This window comes from Danio rerio, chromosome 5 (assembly GCF_049306965.1).
Source record: "Danio rerio strain Tuebingen ecotype United States chromosome 5, GRCz12tu, whole genome shotgun sequence".
NCBI lineage: Eukaryota > Metazoa > Chordata > Actinopteri > Cypriniformes > Danionidae > Danio > Danio rerio.
In genome coordinates, this window is record NC_133180.1 from 59,002,686 (window position 1) to 59,018,847 (window position 16,162).

Below are 16,162 nucleotides of genomic sequence, written 5' to 3' on the forward strand. Positions count from 1 at the left end.
TAGCCAGATATTTAAAGGATTTGTTATTATGACGAACGTGCTCTTTTCTAATTCTTTAAAAAAGAAATTGAGTGTGTATTAATTTTTTATTTATTTAATTGTGATTTATATTTTCACATCAAATCCTGTGTTTCTTCTGTTAGGTTATTTATGTTAATGTCTTCTAGTTCTTTAATTTTCTGTTCTAGTTCAGCTTGTACTTTCTTTTTCTTTTTTTGTAAAAAAAGTATGCCATTTTTATTATACTGTCATACATTTGTACACAAGACTATTAAGAACTTGTTGCCTACTGTTTTGGCTTCAAAATTATTTGAAAATCATCCTGTTTACTTGCTCAGAGAATACAATATAATGAATAAAATTTTCTGGGTCACTTTTTGAGTGAGAATAGTCTATGCGAGAAGGCGTGAACTATCATTACTAATGCAGTGATTCAGACCTGAGAAGACAAATACCTGCATAATGAGCCATCAGACAGGTATGTGACTAAGAGGAAAGAGTTTCAAGAAAGAATCTGAGGAAAAAATAAGTTTATATGTGTGCAGTTTATTTAAAATATATTTACCCATCACACATAATAACTCGAGATACACCTGTGTCATGTCATGTCTGTAAAAGAGCGACCCACCCCAGTTGTCCCCCGCATTGCGGTTGGCTCTCGGGCAGATCTGAGGATTACAGTGGGAATAAATCCGCTGCCTTCGGGCTACAGATCTCTCCTCCACGCGCTCTATCCAAGCTTCAGGTGAAGAGATGCACTCCGTCTTCGGATGGGCATTCTCTCACCGTCTTCGGATGGGCGTTCTCTCACTTGATGACACCGAGGATCAGATGTCCAATGCTGCATCGGAGGATGGGCTGTCATTGTCTGATGAGGATGTGAACCCACTCTCTCCCTCCCTCCGGGGTGGAGAGTACGGCATTGGCATCTAAAAATCTATAGAAAATCTACTCATAAAGTTACTTATAAATACACTTTACACTTGAATTTTTGCATGAAACATTGTGTATAGAAGACACATTCAGGGCAAATTCAACAATGTAAATATGAAAAGTGTAATATAATAAAGGGAGTGAGGTTTGTAAACCCCAATGTGAGCATCTCATGGTCTTAGCTGTGGTCCAGGTTCATAAAGGAATATCAGAGCCTGTGGAGCCGAGTCAGCATCAGTCTGTCTTTACCACTGTTGTTTTCACATCTGAAAAAAAAAAAAATAAGCAAGCTTATTACATAAACTAAATTATTAACAATTTTTGTGATGTTCGCTGATACTAGTACTAATTTATCTAATCAACTCAGTTACCACATAGGAATTATAAACTGAACAGCACCTGTTTTGTAAACAACTGTCAGTATATTTTTCACAAACTCTGCATTTGCATACTTGATGAGGAGGAAGTGTCGGGGGAGAGGGAAGTCTGGGGTTCTCTCCTAAGACTGCTGCCCCTGCGACCCAGAAAATGAATTAATGAATGAACAGGGAAAACATTATTTGTAATTTATAGTGAATAATTCAGTTGTTTTGAACCATACTATAGTAAAGTACTTTAAATAATTTGTTTTATTAATGTAATTGTTGCTGTGGTAATATAACCACTAGCCTATAGTATTATACATATAATAGTACATACATATATAATTGTATGTAGTTCCTCCGCTGGTACCTTGGTAACCGGTATGTACCGGTATTAAATCAGCGTATGAATTTCGGTGCCTAATTTCAGTGCTGCGGCAAGGACGTAAGCATCAAAGGGGTGCATGAAAAAAGGCACAAATAGGCGTTGTCACACCATCACTAAACATTTAATTCTAAACAACTTTGAGGAATACGAACAGCGATTCAGGCGTTTGTTATTGTCGCAAGGGAACAGACGCACGCAAAGTACAGCGCATTCAGCCTGGTTTTGGGTGAGCGTAAGCGACACTCTTCAGATCTACACGCATAATCACGTTCATCCAATTTGTTTAAACTAAGCATTCTAAAGCGTATTTTACAAGCAAGGATTCTTACACAGCAACTGTCTTTACAAAAGTTGCGTAAGGGGGAAACATGTCAAACTTAATGATACAGGGCTCAAAGGCAGTGGAATGCCTCTCTCGCGTGCTCTAAATGTCACGCGCAAACGCTCCCTCGGGCACTCGCTTTCGCAGCACTTTCTCCCACTGTGAAGGTGCTGCGCGCATCAGTTCCCCCCATTCGTCAGTTGACGCTCAAATAGACACAGGTAATAAAAAGATTAAACTTAAGTCAAGTTCATGTTGTGAAACACTATCAGAATGTCCACTGTTGATGATATTAGACTTCTGTTTTCAATAGCGATTTTAATATAGAAAGTCCTCGGCTATGCAGAGACCATTTTTAATCAGAAATCTAGTGTACATAGTTTTACGTTAGGAAATGCAGTCTCGAATTTACAAACAGTCAGCAAGTACCAAAGAACAGATCTAACACATTGATCAAATGTAGTTTTCAGTCACGCTCATGTCAGTCATATATTCAACTTGTTTAGTTTTGCCTTCATTCATTTTTGATTTCCGTCTTTAACACATGATTTATTTACAGCACATTTTTAAACATAAAGTTTAACTAACTCATTTCTAATATCTACCTTTTTATCTTCCTCATGCTGACAGTCAGTGCAGAACATTTTACTAGTTATTTTGCAAGACAGTTGTATTCAGACAAAGTCCCTTTAAGTATTTTATTGTTTTTTATTAAGATTAAAGTGTAATTTAGACTTAATCAGTTAACTATGAAAGTTAAAATAATTAGTCAAATTATTTTGTTGTGTAAATCAAAAATATACAGTTAATATTTCTTTAGGAGGCTAATAATACTGACCTTATTTTTATTTAAAATAAAAACGGCTTTTATTCACGAAATAAACAATAAGAAATAAGACTTATTATGCAATGACTGTAAAAAATATGGACGAAGCGACAGCCCCTTTTGCCATTGAACGCCTTGAGGGCAAAACGCCTGCTTGATGGGCACAAACTGTCGCAAAAGACTGCTGAAATTGGAGCCTGGACATGCACCGAAGGACTGTCTGAGGAGCCAGAGGAAGAGCGAAAATGAGCGGAATTGAGCTTCCAACCAAATGCTTTATGTAAAATCAACCACGCCCCCCGAACTTCTCACTTGACTGCCGGTATCTGCACTATAACAAGGCTCGCTGATGTAAATAGAAGCACTTACATTTAAAAACACAGTATAATATACGGTTTAAAAACGGTGTGATTTAAGCTGTTATACTTTAATAAAAGCAATACATGTTGGACTGCAGAAATAAACAACCTTTTATACACTCTAGCCTGAATATGAGCACAAATAATATATTCTCTTATTGTTATATTTGTTGTTGGTATTTGTTATCTTCATAGGGGTAGAAATAACACTTGTAAAATATGAACAATAACATATAAACAACACGAACATTTTTAAAAAGGTTATTACTTTTAATTATCTATCAACAGAACCCAAAATATACCCTACACTATAACGATTTACCGTGCGGGAACAATTGTGCGTTCAGAAGATAAATACAGCAAGATTTTTAAATATCAACAGGATATTTACACATTCCAACCCTGCAATTTGTCAATTTGTGCAAAAAAAAAAAAAAAAAACTTTGCACTATTAATACAATGTCCATCTGCAACATCGCTAGTATATTGTTTATTGATTTTCGTTTGAATTGTTTATTGATTTAATTTTTTTGCCTCCATTTTCATTTGGTTTATTCGATGCCTTCATTATATCTGGCAACGAGGAATTTCATTTTAATGTTTTGTTGGAGTTTTCAAATAAAACGCCAACAGTAAATGATGTAAATAAATAATATCTATCATTTACAGCTCTATTAGGCTATATAAGATTCGGTTTCAAGAACCTTATAATGTTTTATAACAGCAAATTCACTAGATTACTTAATAACATGCCGAAACTTAAAATGCAGAGACGTACTGTAAAGCAAGTTCAAATAACCTTACAGGAGATCAACGTGGAGATTATTATTTTAGACACATAAAGAGAATTACTGCTAACGATCACCTGTATTTTCCCCGTACTCAATTTTATTGTTATTTAATACTTGTGCAATCAATACAGGTTTATTGTTATTTATTTAGTCCTTTATTTGAATATTTGCGATATATGCTGTTTGCATTTTTATTCAAAGGTTAAACTCAGTGCTATACTTTGCGTTTACATCGTAGCCTGCGTTTGCTGACTGCGGTCAACCCATCTGCGGTTCAGAAAGAGACGGTCACGCTATCTGTGCTTTAAATTAAGCTACTCCGTGTTTCGCGGTAAATTAAAGATGCGTGTGTTTAATGCGCTGGAGTTTTAGAATCTTGTTTCACTTTATTTCGTGTGAATGAATTCAAATGATAATCAAAAATCGTCTCTTTTATTCATATTTGGGTAAATAATTATCATGACTTTGCATGTAGGCTATGCTATTATTTCTTTGTTTTGCTGTAATTGTGTTTTATTTGCGAGTTTAAAACATAATTAACAGTATTAAAGTCATTACCCAGCTGTCATGACTATTAACACTCCTTTTCATATTTACAATCTACTATTTAGGTGTTTACTGTGTAAGTATGACTGTTTTATTGGTTTATTTGTATTTTTCTGTAAATATTTTCCCCCTTTTCATGTGGAATGTTGCTAAATTAATGAAAAAAAAATATTGTTGTACAAATGTTTTTTTCCCTACTTAAATATAAATATATAAATAATATGAAAAGCATGTAAAATACAAAAATCATGAAAAATACAGTGTTTTTACTGTATGGTCATATTAGACAAATCATAAAAAAATAAAATCTAACTGTTTTCTGCCAACTCCACCAAGTTATTGTTCTACATGTCCTGATGTACCACTGTGCCCACTTTTCATATCATGTCATACAGTGGTACATCAGGAAATGTAAAACAATAATCTGGTGGAGTTGGCAGAAAACAATTTGATGTTATTTTTTAATGATTTTCCTAATATGACTACAGTAAAAAACACTGTATTTTTCATGATTTTAGCGCGCTATTATTAAAATATTCAACAGTAATATGATATGAAAAGTGCAGCTTTAATTATTATTATTGTTCTTCTTCTCTAGACTGAATCACATTTTTGAGAGTTTAAACATGCTCAAAGTGATGAAACTGCACACATGCCAGAAGTGGCGAAAATTCACATTTGATATCAGTTTTTGAATTGGATGTGACAAAATTGCTTGACAGTGCTACCTCTAAACATTTAATGAAGTAGCCCTCGAGCTACATTTCAAGCACATGTACGGAAATTGGCACACACATCAAACATGCCAGTACCTACAAAAAAAGTCTCTTAGAGCAAAATCTCAAAACAAAACAGGAAGTCAGATATTTTTTACTTTCCTCTGCCAAAAATTTGCAATTTTTTGCCATATCTAGGTGTTGTATTTTAACAAACCCCTCCTATTAAATTTTCTGATCAACACTGTCATTTAAAGGCCTTGGCAATGTTAAATTAAGATCTTTAGTTTTTGTCAAAGGGATTGTCCGTGGTGGTCTCACAAATTTTGGTGTTTCTCCACGAAACAGGAAGTTGTTATAACTCAGGCATGCATTAGCCCCTTTCACACAGTGATACCAGTAAATATCCGGAAAATTTCCGGAACGACTTTACCGGTATATTGAAAAAAGCGATGTTCACACAGGCGAGGACGTTACGGAAATTTTCCGGAAAAGAGCATTCACACATCCATTCCAAAATACCGGTAAATTCTGTCATCATTTACCACAAATGAGCTATAAACGGCTGCGCTTGTATTTGTAAACATTTGACTAAATTTCAAACTCTGTGGATGATCAATATTGTGAACAACTTTCGCAGGATCACTTTCGCATGTCGAGATGTTCATAATATGTGCGTGTGCAGGCGCTCACAGCCTGTTTCACAGGCACACGCAAAGCTTGAAGGTAAACAAACAACGGCTTATCATTAGCATCTTAACGATGATTATTTACACAGTTGCCATTAAGAAGAACATATAAACTTGATCTGACTAACTTCTAGCAGCTAAATGTGTCTGGAAAAATATTCAAAGGCTTTTATCCTCACAAACCGCGCGGACGTAAATGCGTCTGACTGTTGTGATTGGCTAAAGCAGACGTCTCACGTCAGCACGTTCTAGACGTGCACGCGCTTATTACGGGAATCTTCCTTCTGCATTCACACAGCGCAGCATTCCGGCAAATTGCCGGTAATGTTACAACTTCTCTTTCCGGAAAAAAAAGCCAGAACGAATTTACCGGTATTTTCAAAAAGGACCTGTTCACACATACAACCTTTCCGGAAAATTGCCGGCAATTTTCCGGAAAGGTCTGTATGTGTGAAAGGGGCTATTGTCTGATCTCCCTCAAAATTCACATGTTTGACAAAAACCAACAAGCAAAAATGCATGATTATATGGTGTCATGGTTTTATAATCACATAATGTGGTTATAATGGAAGTCAATGGTGCAAAAACAGCCACCAACAGCCACCAACAGTAAATTCTGGAGAAAAAATGAAAAATAAATAAAAACTAACAATGCATCAAACGCATTGTTGTTTTTTCACGTTTAAAAAAAACAGTTCACATAAAATTTTTAAATTGAAAATACAACATTTTTTTCACCAAATCAGAGACATCATTTATGAATTCGGCAATTAAAGAGTTTTGTAATTTTCTAAACTACTTACTAGTTTTGACACAGAAAATGTTATGGCCAAGTTAAGACTCAAAATTACCACAGAGTGAATGAAAACATCCCTAACAGTTCATAAGGTATATGTTAAGTTTGTTTACAGTTACAGTACAGCTCTATTTCAGCAGAAGTTCACTTGTTGTGATGCAATAATAAAAACAACATCAACACTGATAATTAATTAAATAAAATATTCCAATTGGAAAGTGTACTATATTTTCTTCCATCTTTTCAATCTCTTTACTACATTCTTGTTTTGCAATTAGGAGATTTTTTACAGAACAAATAATGTTGTTAATTTTTTAATTTGATATCTTCCTCAGGATGCATTGAAGTTTATGCACCATGGGAAAAGATGCAAACTTACAACTGGTGACATTGATCATGCCCTTAAACTGAAAAATGTGGAGGTGAGAAAACTGAAGCCACTTGAAATTGATTTCCTCATGCAGTCTGAACCAGAATCTTCATTGTCCTTTCTAGATTTTTTATTTTTTCTGTGTAGCAGAATTTGGTTGTACTTGTCTTTTTTAGCCACTGTATGGATTCCAGTCCGAGGAGTTCATCCCATTTCGCTTTGCAAGTGGAGGTGGCAGAGAATTGCACTTTTATGAAGAAAAAGAAGTGGATCTTAGTGACATCATTAATACACCCTTGCCTCGTGTACCTTTAGACGTTTCACTAAAAGGTAAGAAACAGGCATCTCTCATATAAAATTATCTTCAAATAAATTAAGCCAGGTATGTTTTCATTATTATTATCTGGACAGTCCTGAACTACAGTAATCAATAATTATCTAAAACCTGTGCTCAACTGGCGTAGTAATGCAAGCTTGCCTGCAAAACATAGAATGAACTTAGAAAAGCTTCCCATTATATGGAACAAAGCCTCCGTCAAGAAACTTAACTAAACAAGTCTTAAAGGGTCACGAAACACCAAGACACATTTTTTGAGCTGTTGACAGTCGTATATGTGTCCCACACTGCTAAAAACACTATTAGGACACCTATATTTAGCTAAAAAGTGTAAATTGGTTGTTTTTGCGTTATTTCAAGCAAATTCGTACTTCCGGTTTGAAACAAATTTTTGAAGCTGCGTCACGGCCATGACATAAAAGCGTTTTATTCCAGCGTGCAGACTGGGCGTCTGTGCCAGAGTGAGTCTTATTACGTCTTACAGTGTGTTGCATTAATGCATGAGTAAAGCTTGGTTTAAACCAATCAGCGCGCTCTATTGTGCAACTTCACTAATATTCATTGCTGTTAGAGTGTAGACGGCAGAGACGCCACGTTGTGTTGGCAAAACAAGCGTGAAGTGTTGCTTTTATTGTTTGCTGCCGTTAAGTTTTGTTTTCATTTTCTCTCTGTGAGAGCGCAGACTCACGTGTGGATTAATAGTGTACGCGACGCGCGACAACAATAACTTACGTGTCTAAGGAGGAACATTGTTTACCTGAGAGCTGTTCTCATCTGCAAACGCTGAGATCTGGATTCGCTTGTAGTCTCCTCTAAATAAAGACGTGGCTCTAGTTGCTGTGGATTGTCCTGTCTCTACAGATTTGGTAGGTGAGCGACCAGTGCTCTTTGTTTATTCAGTTTGTATTTTATTCGTATCAAACAAACTATTGCACCAGTGTAAACAAGTTAGCACTAACAGTTACATCTAAACCATAACCTCGTGTTGGATTTTGTGACCGGAATAACACACACGGCTTTTTGACGCTACCTGCCGTGTGCATCTAAGTTTCCGGGAAATGCTGAGTTTTTTTTTTTTCTCTCATTCGCCGTGCGGTATCAAACATTGCTTGAAAAATACACGCTTAGAGCAGATCCTCGAATCAAATATCTCGTTTGCCGGGAGGGACATGAATGAATTCCCTGAATGAAAGAGCCAAACTGCAGTTAAAGTCCACCATTTAAAAATGTGGCAAATAATTCTACAACAGATGTACATGTAAACACAGTCACATTGTCCGCTGTGGTTGTGTGTTGTGACTCTGAAATTCAGCGCGCCCAAATAGACACTCCCACACCAAGCCTCTTTTCTTCCTCCGACAACCCCCCCCCCCCCCCAACAGAGCTGGACACGCCCACTTTTCAGACTTTTTCCAAAGTACAGGTGTGAAAACACCCTGCTGAAACGAGGGGGTTTCATGGCCCTTTAAAGAAAGCAAACAAACAAAATAAAATTAATGAAAAAGTGTCAGTGACTAAGGTCATCGTATTTCGGAGTATGCCGGCTAAAAGAGAGACATCAATGTATAATGTATAACACTCTTCAAACTAAAATGCTCCAGCGATTGTGCACAAATCCAAATCAATGCATGTGAAAGCAATAATTTAATCTAAAACAAACTGATGCTTGCATGGAGAACTTCACTATTGTTTACTTTAAAGGAGACAGATTGCAGTGCAACTTTTATTTCTGGAGAGATACAGAGATGTTATTGCGGCTCGTGTATCAGTGTATATGTTCACCAGATTTCTATTTCCACCTCAAACACCGGTCGAAAGTAAAATTGAATTAAATCATAACAATACATTTTGACTCAACATGGCTCCTGTAGATGGATTGTATTTTTATAAAGCAGATAGGAATAGAGTCAGGATCAAGATATGACAACTTAATTCTCGGCCATCATTCTTATTACGCTCACGATTGTGTCAATTTGCATATTTTTCTTGTCGCTAAAATCCATAATGCGTAATTAAACTTTAAATAATAATTAATAAGACAAATTTTAATAATGAGGAGTTATTTCTGTGTATAAAATACATCCACATTCCAGACATGAGCTGTAAAGAAAAAAAAGAGCTGTACTTGAGCTGTAAAGCGCAAGTTCCCTTATGTTTCTCGTGTTTTAAATGGCTGTTACATTAACATATTGCAACAATTTTAAATGATTAAATATTATGTAACAGAAATTAGCTCATTTTATGAATATTAATAATCCACAACAATGGTTTATTCTTAACTATTAATATTCCGGCTTAAGCTTTAGTCAATTTGGTCAAACAAACATATGATTGTATATGATCCTGCCCACTTGACCGAGCGGACTCTCAGATTATGAATATTAATTATCAACAATAACGAATTATTATTAATCATTAATATTCTGTATCAATTCATTGTTAATTTGACCAAACAAACATAACTAGAGCTGCCGCTCTTCCGAGTGGACACGGCAATGATCTATTCATTTAGAAAAAGGAAATTTAATTGCTACTTCTTGTGAAGTAGATTAATCATTCATACGTTTTAAACAACTTATAATAGCTAGGCAGGGGAATCTGTATTTCAGTGACATTTTCTCGTGAGGCAAACAATACAAATTCATTTGATTATAATAGGATTTATTGACTAGTCAGACGGATATCGAACAAACGCACAAACATACATTAAACATAGAACAAAGGTAAACCACATGGAAATATCGGGTCTATAGAACGTGTAACAACAAAGAGAAATAGTAAAGCTAGGAAATAGAGATTTCAGTTAAAAGAGTGACAAAACTTTCAGTTCCACATGCACCATTAAGGACCACTAAGATTATAAAAACAAAAACACCTTTTTTGATAAAAGGGGCACAGCTTAATCGCATAACTAAAAATACCTGGTCTTTCATGTCTGGAGGTCTCTCTTTGTATGCGAGTCTCTCTTCCGTCGTGATGAAAACTCTTTTTGATGTCCTACTTGATGCGTGGAGTTTGTAATGCAGTTCAGACGAACACGATCGCAAACTTTAAACTGAGTTTACTTTGCCGGAAAATAAAGAAAGCGTGGCGGGAAAAGTCCATGCGGCTTAGAAAGCCGCGTGGCCCTCAAAGGGGCCACGTTTGATGGGTTCTTTGTTCGGACGTTCTCTCTAGGATGTTTGGGGAGAAGTCTGGTTATACCTGCGGGTCACGTGACAACCCGTTCGGCATTCTGACCAATGATTTCAGGGGAAAGTTTGGGCTCGAATCATTCCTTTGTCTTGAGGCTGCTCGTATGCAAATTTGAGTGTCCGCCCAAAGCATGCGGACAGGCATTTAATACAGGGCTTTAAAGAATAAAGCAATGCGAGTTATGATCTTGCTCTATGCATCATGTGTTGTAAAATGTCAGCAGAAACCCTTCGGTACCAAACATGGGAGGTTTAAAGCAGGTCGCACACCAGAAGCGCCGCTCGGCGCCGCGACACAGCGCGTACATGACAGTTTAAAGTATCACACACCAAACGCGCACATTCGAATGATATTTAACATGAATCTTATCAGATGGCGCTCTGTGGCGCGGCTGAAAAATGAACTGCGTCCTGAGCCGTGGACGTGTGCCGCCGACAGCCGCCGACTTGCGGCGCCGGTGTGTGTATCCTGATAGAAACCTATGTTTAGAATTCAAAAATGCATGGCGCTGCGCGGCGCGCCGCCGAGCGGCACTTCTGGTGTGCGACCTGCTTAAGAGTACATCAACATAATTTTTCATATCCTTACATTATTTATGCTTTAAAAACGGCCTAAAGGGAACAGGCATACAGGTTATAAGAGAGGTTACACAGGTAAGAAAAGTCATAAATGAGATACAAAGTTTACAAAACATAACACTTTAGTTTTGTGCTGGTCCAGGATTTTTTTTAGTTAATTTTCTTTTTGTCGGAACAGCCTCGTGTGTGTGTGTGTGTGTGTGTGTGTGTGTGTGTGTGTGTGTGTGTGTGTGTGTGTGTGTGTGTGTGTGTGTGTGTGTGTGTGTGTGTGTGTGTGTCTGTGTGTCTGTGTGTGTGTGTCTGTGTGTCTGTGTGTCTGTGTGTGTGTGTGTGTGTTTGGCCAGCAGTGTCTTTGAAGTTCCAGGCTTATCTCTCCAGTCCCCCTAGATCACTTAAGCTGTCACGAAAATCCAGACTTCTTGGATCCAGGAGTCGTAATATTTTTTTTCTGGAGAAAGTCTTATTTTTTTTATTTCGGCTAGAATAAAAACAGTTTTTAATTTTTTACAAAACATTTTTGGTACAAAATTATTAACCCCTTTAAAGCATTTTTTTTCAATAGTCTACAGAACAAACCATCGTTTAAACAATAACTTGCCTAATTACCCTAACCTGCCTAGTTTACCATATTAACCTAGTTAAGCCTTTAAATGTCATTTTAAGCTGTATAAAAGTGTCCTGAAAAATATCAAGTAAATTATTATTTACTGTCATCATGGGAAAGATAAAATAAATTGGTTATTAGAAATGAGTTTTTAAAACTATTACGATAAGAAATGTGCTAAAACAATCTTTCCTCTATTAAACAGAAATTGGGGAAAAAAATAAACAGGGGTGACAATAATTCAGGGGGGCTCATAATTCTGACTTCAACTGTGTATATATATATATATATATATATATATATATATATATATATATATATATATATATATATATATATATATATATATATATACATATACAGTTTTTTTATTTTATTTTTATTTTTTTTTACAGTGTTTATATATCCCAATAGTGACTTGCTATTTGGTTAGTCATTAGTGCTACTAGTATTACTGCTACATAATCATTATGTTGGCATGAGAAAACCAACATACTGTTATAATATTTAAACTTAATTTGACAGAAAGCTGTCCTGTGTTGTGATTTGTTTTGATATCTTTTAATACTGGTCACACTTACATTTGTCAAATAAATAATTTAAGCATTGTATTTTCAATAAAAAATTTGGCAAGCCATTTTTACCTTAAGTCCAAGTTCATTTTTTGACTGTCATAGATACATCTGCGTTGATTTATTATTATTTATACTGGCAAGAAGCTGTAATGTATTATTACTCTAAGCTGTCAATCAGATCCATAGCAACAAAACTAAAGAATAACCCTGTAACCATTTATCAACAGTGATATCTCTGTATCGGAACATTGTAAGTAGCTGGGTGTTGGCTCGTTTGCTAGCCAATGGGACTTATTGTATGATACTGCTAGTAGTGATTAGCTAAATGTTATAACATGCTTAAAATGCTTGCTAAGTATTAGGATTTGATTAAACATGTAAATGAGGCCTGCCAGTTAACAACCCAGTGGACCCTTGGAACCACTTAAAACACCCTAGCAACCACCTAGCAATGTCTTAGCAACACTTTAGCAACCACCCAGCAACCACTTAGTAACCTCTATGCTTCCTGCCAACTGCCTTTGAGTCCCAGCGCAGTCACGTTGGCTTTTTCAAGCCAACATCAAAGTTTGTCAATGACCTTTTGTTTCTAGTTTTTAGACAAAAATCCATGCGGGCCATTTTGTGCTGTAAAACTGAACATTTTAAGCTGCTCAACTACAGTAAAAGTGTCTTTGCATTTTCTTTGAAATAACAATTGTTCGATTGCCATTTCAGCAGTGTGAATTTTAACAGTGTACTTTATTTCAGGGTCCCCACGGGTCCTTAAAAAGTCTTGAAATGTCTTAAATAAAATTTTCGATTTTTAAGGTCTGAAAATGTCTTCTGAATAAAATCTGAAAATGTCTTCTAAATGAATTCTTTAATTTTCCATAAGGAGGTCTTAAATTTCATGTGGGATCTTAAATTTCATGTCTGACTTGTCTTATGGCGGCAAATCAATGCCAATATAAATCATGCGCAGCGGTGATGTTTAATAATAGGTGACGACTTACTTTCAATAATGAGATATTTCTTGTAATAATTAATCTCATATGCCTATTCTTACCATCATGACCAAGTCATATAATGACTTATCAAAATAATGAGATATATTCTTTTAACAAACTTTATTACTTGGGAGAGAAAGAGTAAGTTATATCATGCGGCAAAAGATCTCTCCATTAAACAGAAATTGGGGAAAAATATACATGGGCTAATAATTCAGGACGAATAATTCAGACTTTAAATGTGTGTTTTTGAACCATTTGATAAAGTTTAGCACTTACATTTAAACTGAACTCAAGCCAAATGTGTTAAAATTTATAAAAATCTTTTTTATTTTTCATAGACTCATTGTCCTTGACTCATTTTTTATGAAGAACAAGTCAAAATAAATTGGATGGACAATAGTATACAAAATAGGCTATACATGCATGCAGTGCATAAAGTACAAAGGTTTATAGTAAATATATTGCCATTAGTTTGTTATTCCACTTTACAGTTAAAGTCAGAATTATTAGCCAGCCTGAATTATTAGCTCCCTGTTTATTTTATCCTAATTTTTACTTAACGGAGAGATTTTTTTCAACACATTTCTAAGCATTATAGTTTTAATAACTCATTTCCAATAACTGATTTATTTTATCTTTGCCATGATGACAGTAAATAATATTTGACTAGGTATTCTTCAAGACACTTCTATACAGCTTAAAGTGACATTTAAAGGCTTCACTAGGTTAACTAGGCAGGTTAGGGTAATTAGTCAAGTTATTGTATAACGATAGTTTGTTCTGTAGACTTTGGAAAAAAAATAAATAGCTTAAAGAGGCTAATAATATGGACCTTAAAATGGCTGTTAAAAAATTAAAAACTGCTTTTATTCTAGCCGAAATAAAACAAGAAAAAAGTGGGCTAATAATTCTGACTTCAACTGCATACAGTATGTGACCTTTAAGATCTGGGCATGTTGTATATAGAAAGTGGTATTTGTATGCCTCTGAAGTGGAATAATGTAATGGATACATGCAGTGAGTAAAGCCAAACGAAGATTGTAGAAATTAAATTGTTGCTCAATAGGTGGTGATAAACACCCATCTGAATGTCTGTCACTGTATTTTTTATGTTTGATTGGGCTAATCATTTTTGATTGAAGTCTTTATATGCAGGTTATTTAATCATTAACTAAAAATGAGATTGAAAAATATATATAATATATAGATATATATATTTTCCACTGATCTATATTACAAGTTTTCCTGTAATCTGCTCACGGTTCACTTCTCCTCGCGCTCAAACATCACCGTTGCGCTCGATTAATATTGGCATTGATTTGCCGCCATACTCGTCTTTTTTTTTTTTTTTTTTCAACCGCTTTTTGACCAGCGCAACATTTGGGTGTAGCACTTCATGGGTGCAACCTGCATCATTCCATAGGTGACATACGAGTAAGTGATTGATGAATGCGTTGCGTTGATACTTCGCCACCACGGCATTTTGCAAAATCGCAAGCATGGGCAAGTGTTTGTTTGATGACAATTGGTTGTAGGACGAAAAGTATCGGGGGTGGCTAAAGAAAACAGCCAGTAATCATAAAGGGAGGTGTGCTTTATCTGAAAAAAATGATAAAACTGGGGACAATGGGCCGCAAAGCTCTCGATTCACACATAAAAGCAGAGAAGCACATAAAGTATGTAAAGTCGCAGGCAAGTAGTTTGCCCATAAGTATGTTCTCATCGAGCACTTCGACCTCAGCCTTCCACAAGGCCGTCCACTTCAAGCAATGCCTTCAGCAGCTTTGCGAATATAGTTACATTTAAGGCCGAAATACTGTGGGTATTTCAAACTGTAAACCGCCACCACTCGTAAACCTCAAATGAGGACGTCCACCTACTTTTTCAAGCAATGTTCCCTGACTCAGAGTGTGCGAGTACGTTCACATGTGGAAGAGACAAAACAGCATATTTAGCATGATTTGGTGTTGCCCCATACCTAAAGAAGAAACTAATTTCACAAGCAAACAAGGATGCTTTTATCATAATGTTCGATGAGTCCATGAACCCAGCAACGAAGACTTAGACTTGCACTTTAGACGTTGGTCAACTGACGAGACCGGTACCCTGTTGTCAGGGTTCTAAGGTCAATCAGCACTCTGCATAAAAGTTTTTGCTTCCCTTTGACCAGTCTTGAGTGTGGCTATGGTGAGTTGTGCCATGCACAAATGCTAATGCTTCACCACATCATTCTGTGTTGACACACTGAACATTTTCCTGTTTTATTTTTGTTTAGGTAAAATCTTAAATTTTCATTTTAGAGGACTTAAAAAGGTCTTAAAGATATAAAATTTCCTGTTAAAAAAACTGCAGATAACCTGTATTTGAGGTGCACTATTTGCATGCCATCTGTTGTCTGTCAATGACAAGACATTATGTTCCCCCCATAAAAATAGAATAAAATCATTTATGTCTCTTACAGCTCACTGGCTAAGTATAGATGGTGTCCAGCCTGCAATTCCAGAGAACCCACCTTCTGGTAAGTGAGATTTCCAGCCTTTTTAAAGTCAAAGTCAATACCAGCTTTATTGTCAATTCAGCCACATGTACAGGGCATATAGAGAATCGAAATTACGTTACTTTCAAACCCTAGGTGCCTAACATATAATGGTAATATAAAAAATAGTGTTTTAAGAAAAAGAAAATTTATAATATATACAATTGTACATAAAATGTGGTCTAAAAATATACATAAAATGTTGTCTAAAAATATACATGTATTATGAATAAAAATTACATAATAC

General features: G+C 35.7%; 1 protein-coding gene across 3 annotated transcripts in view; it reads left to right on the forward strand.

The window, feature by feature from the left end:
- The window catches only part of taf6 (TAF6 RNA polymerase II, TATA box binding protein (TBP)-associated factor), a 156,004-nt gene that overhangs the window by 78,785 nt on the left and 61,057 nt on the right, over positions 1-16,162 (forward strand). For all 3 annotated transcript variants that reach the window (XM_073950191.1, XM_021476094.3, NM_001004557.1), the window contains 3 exon segments: positions 7,064-7,150; positions 7,275-7,428; positions 15,841-15,897. In XM_073950191.1, coding sequence (XP_073806292.1) covers positions 7,064-7,150; positions 7,275-7,428; positions 15,841-15,897 — 298 coding nt within the window.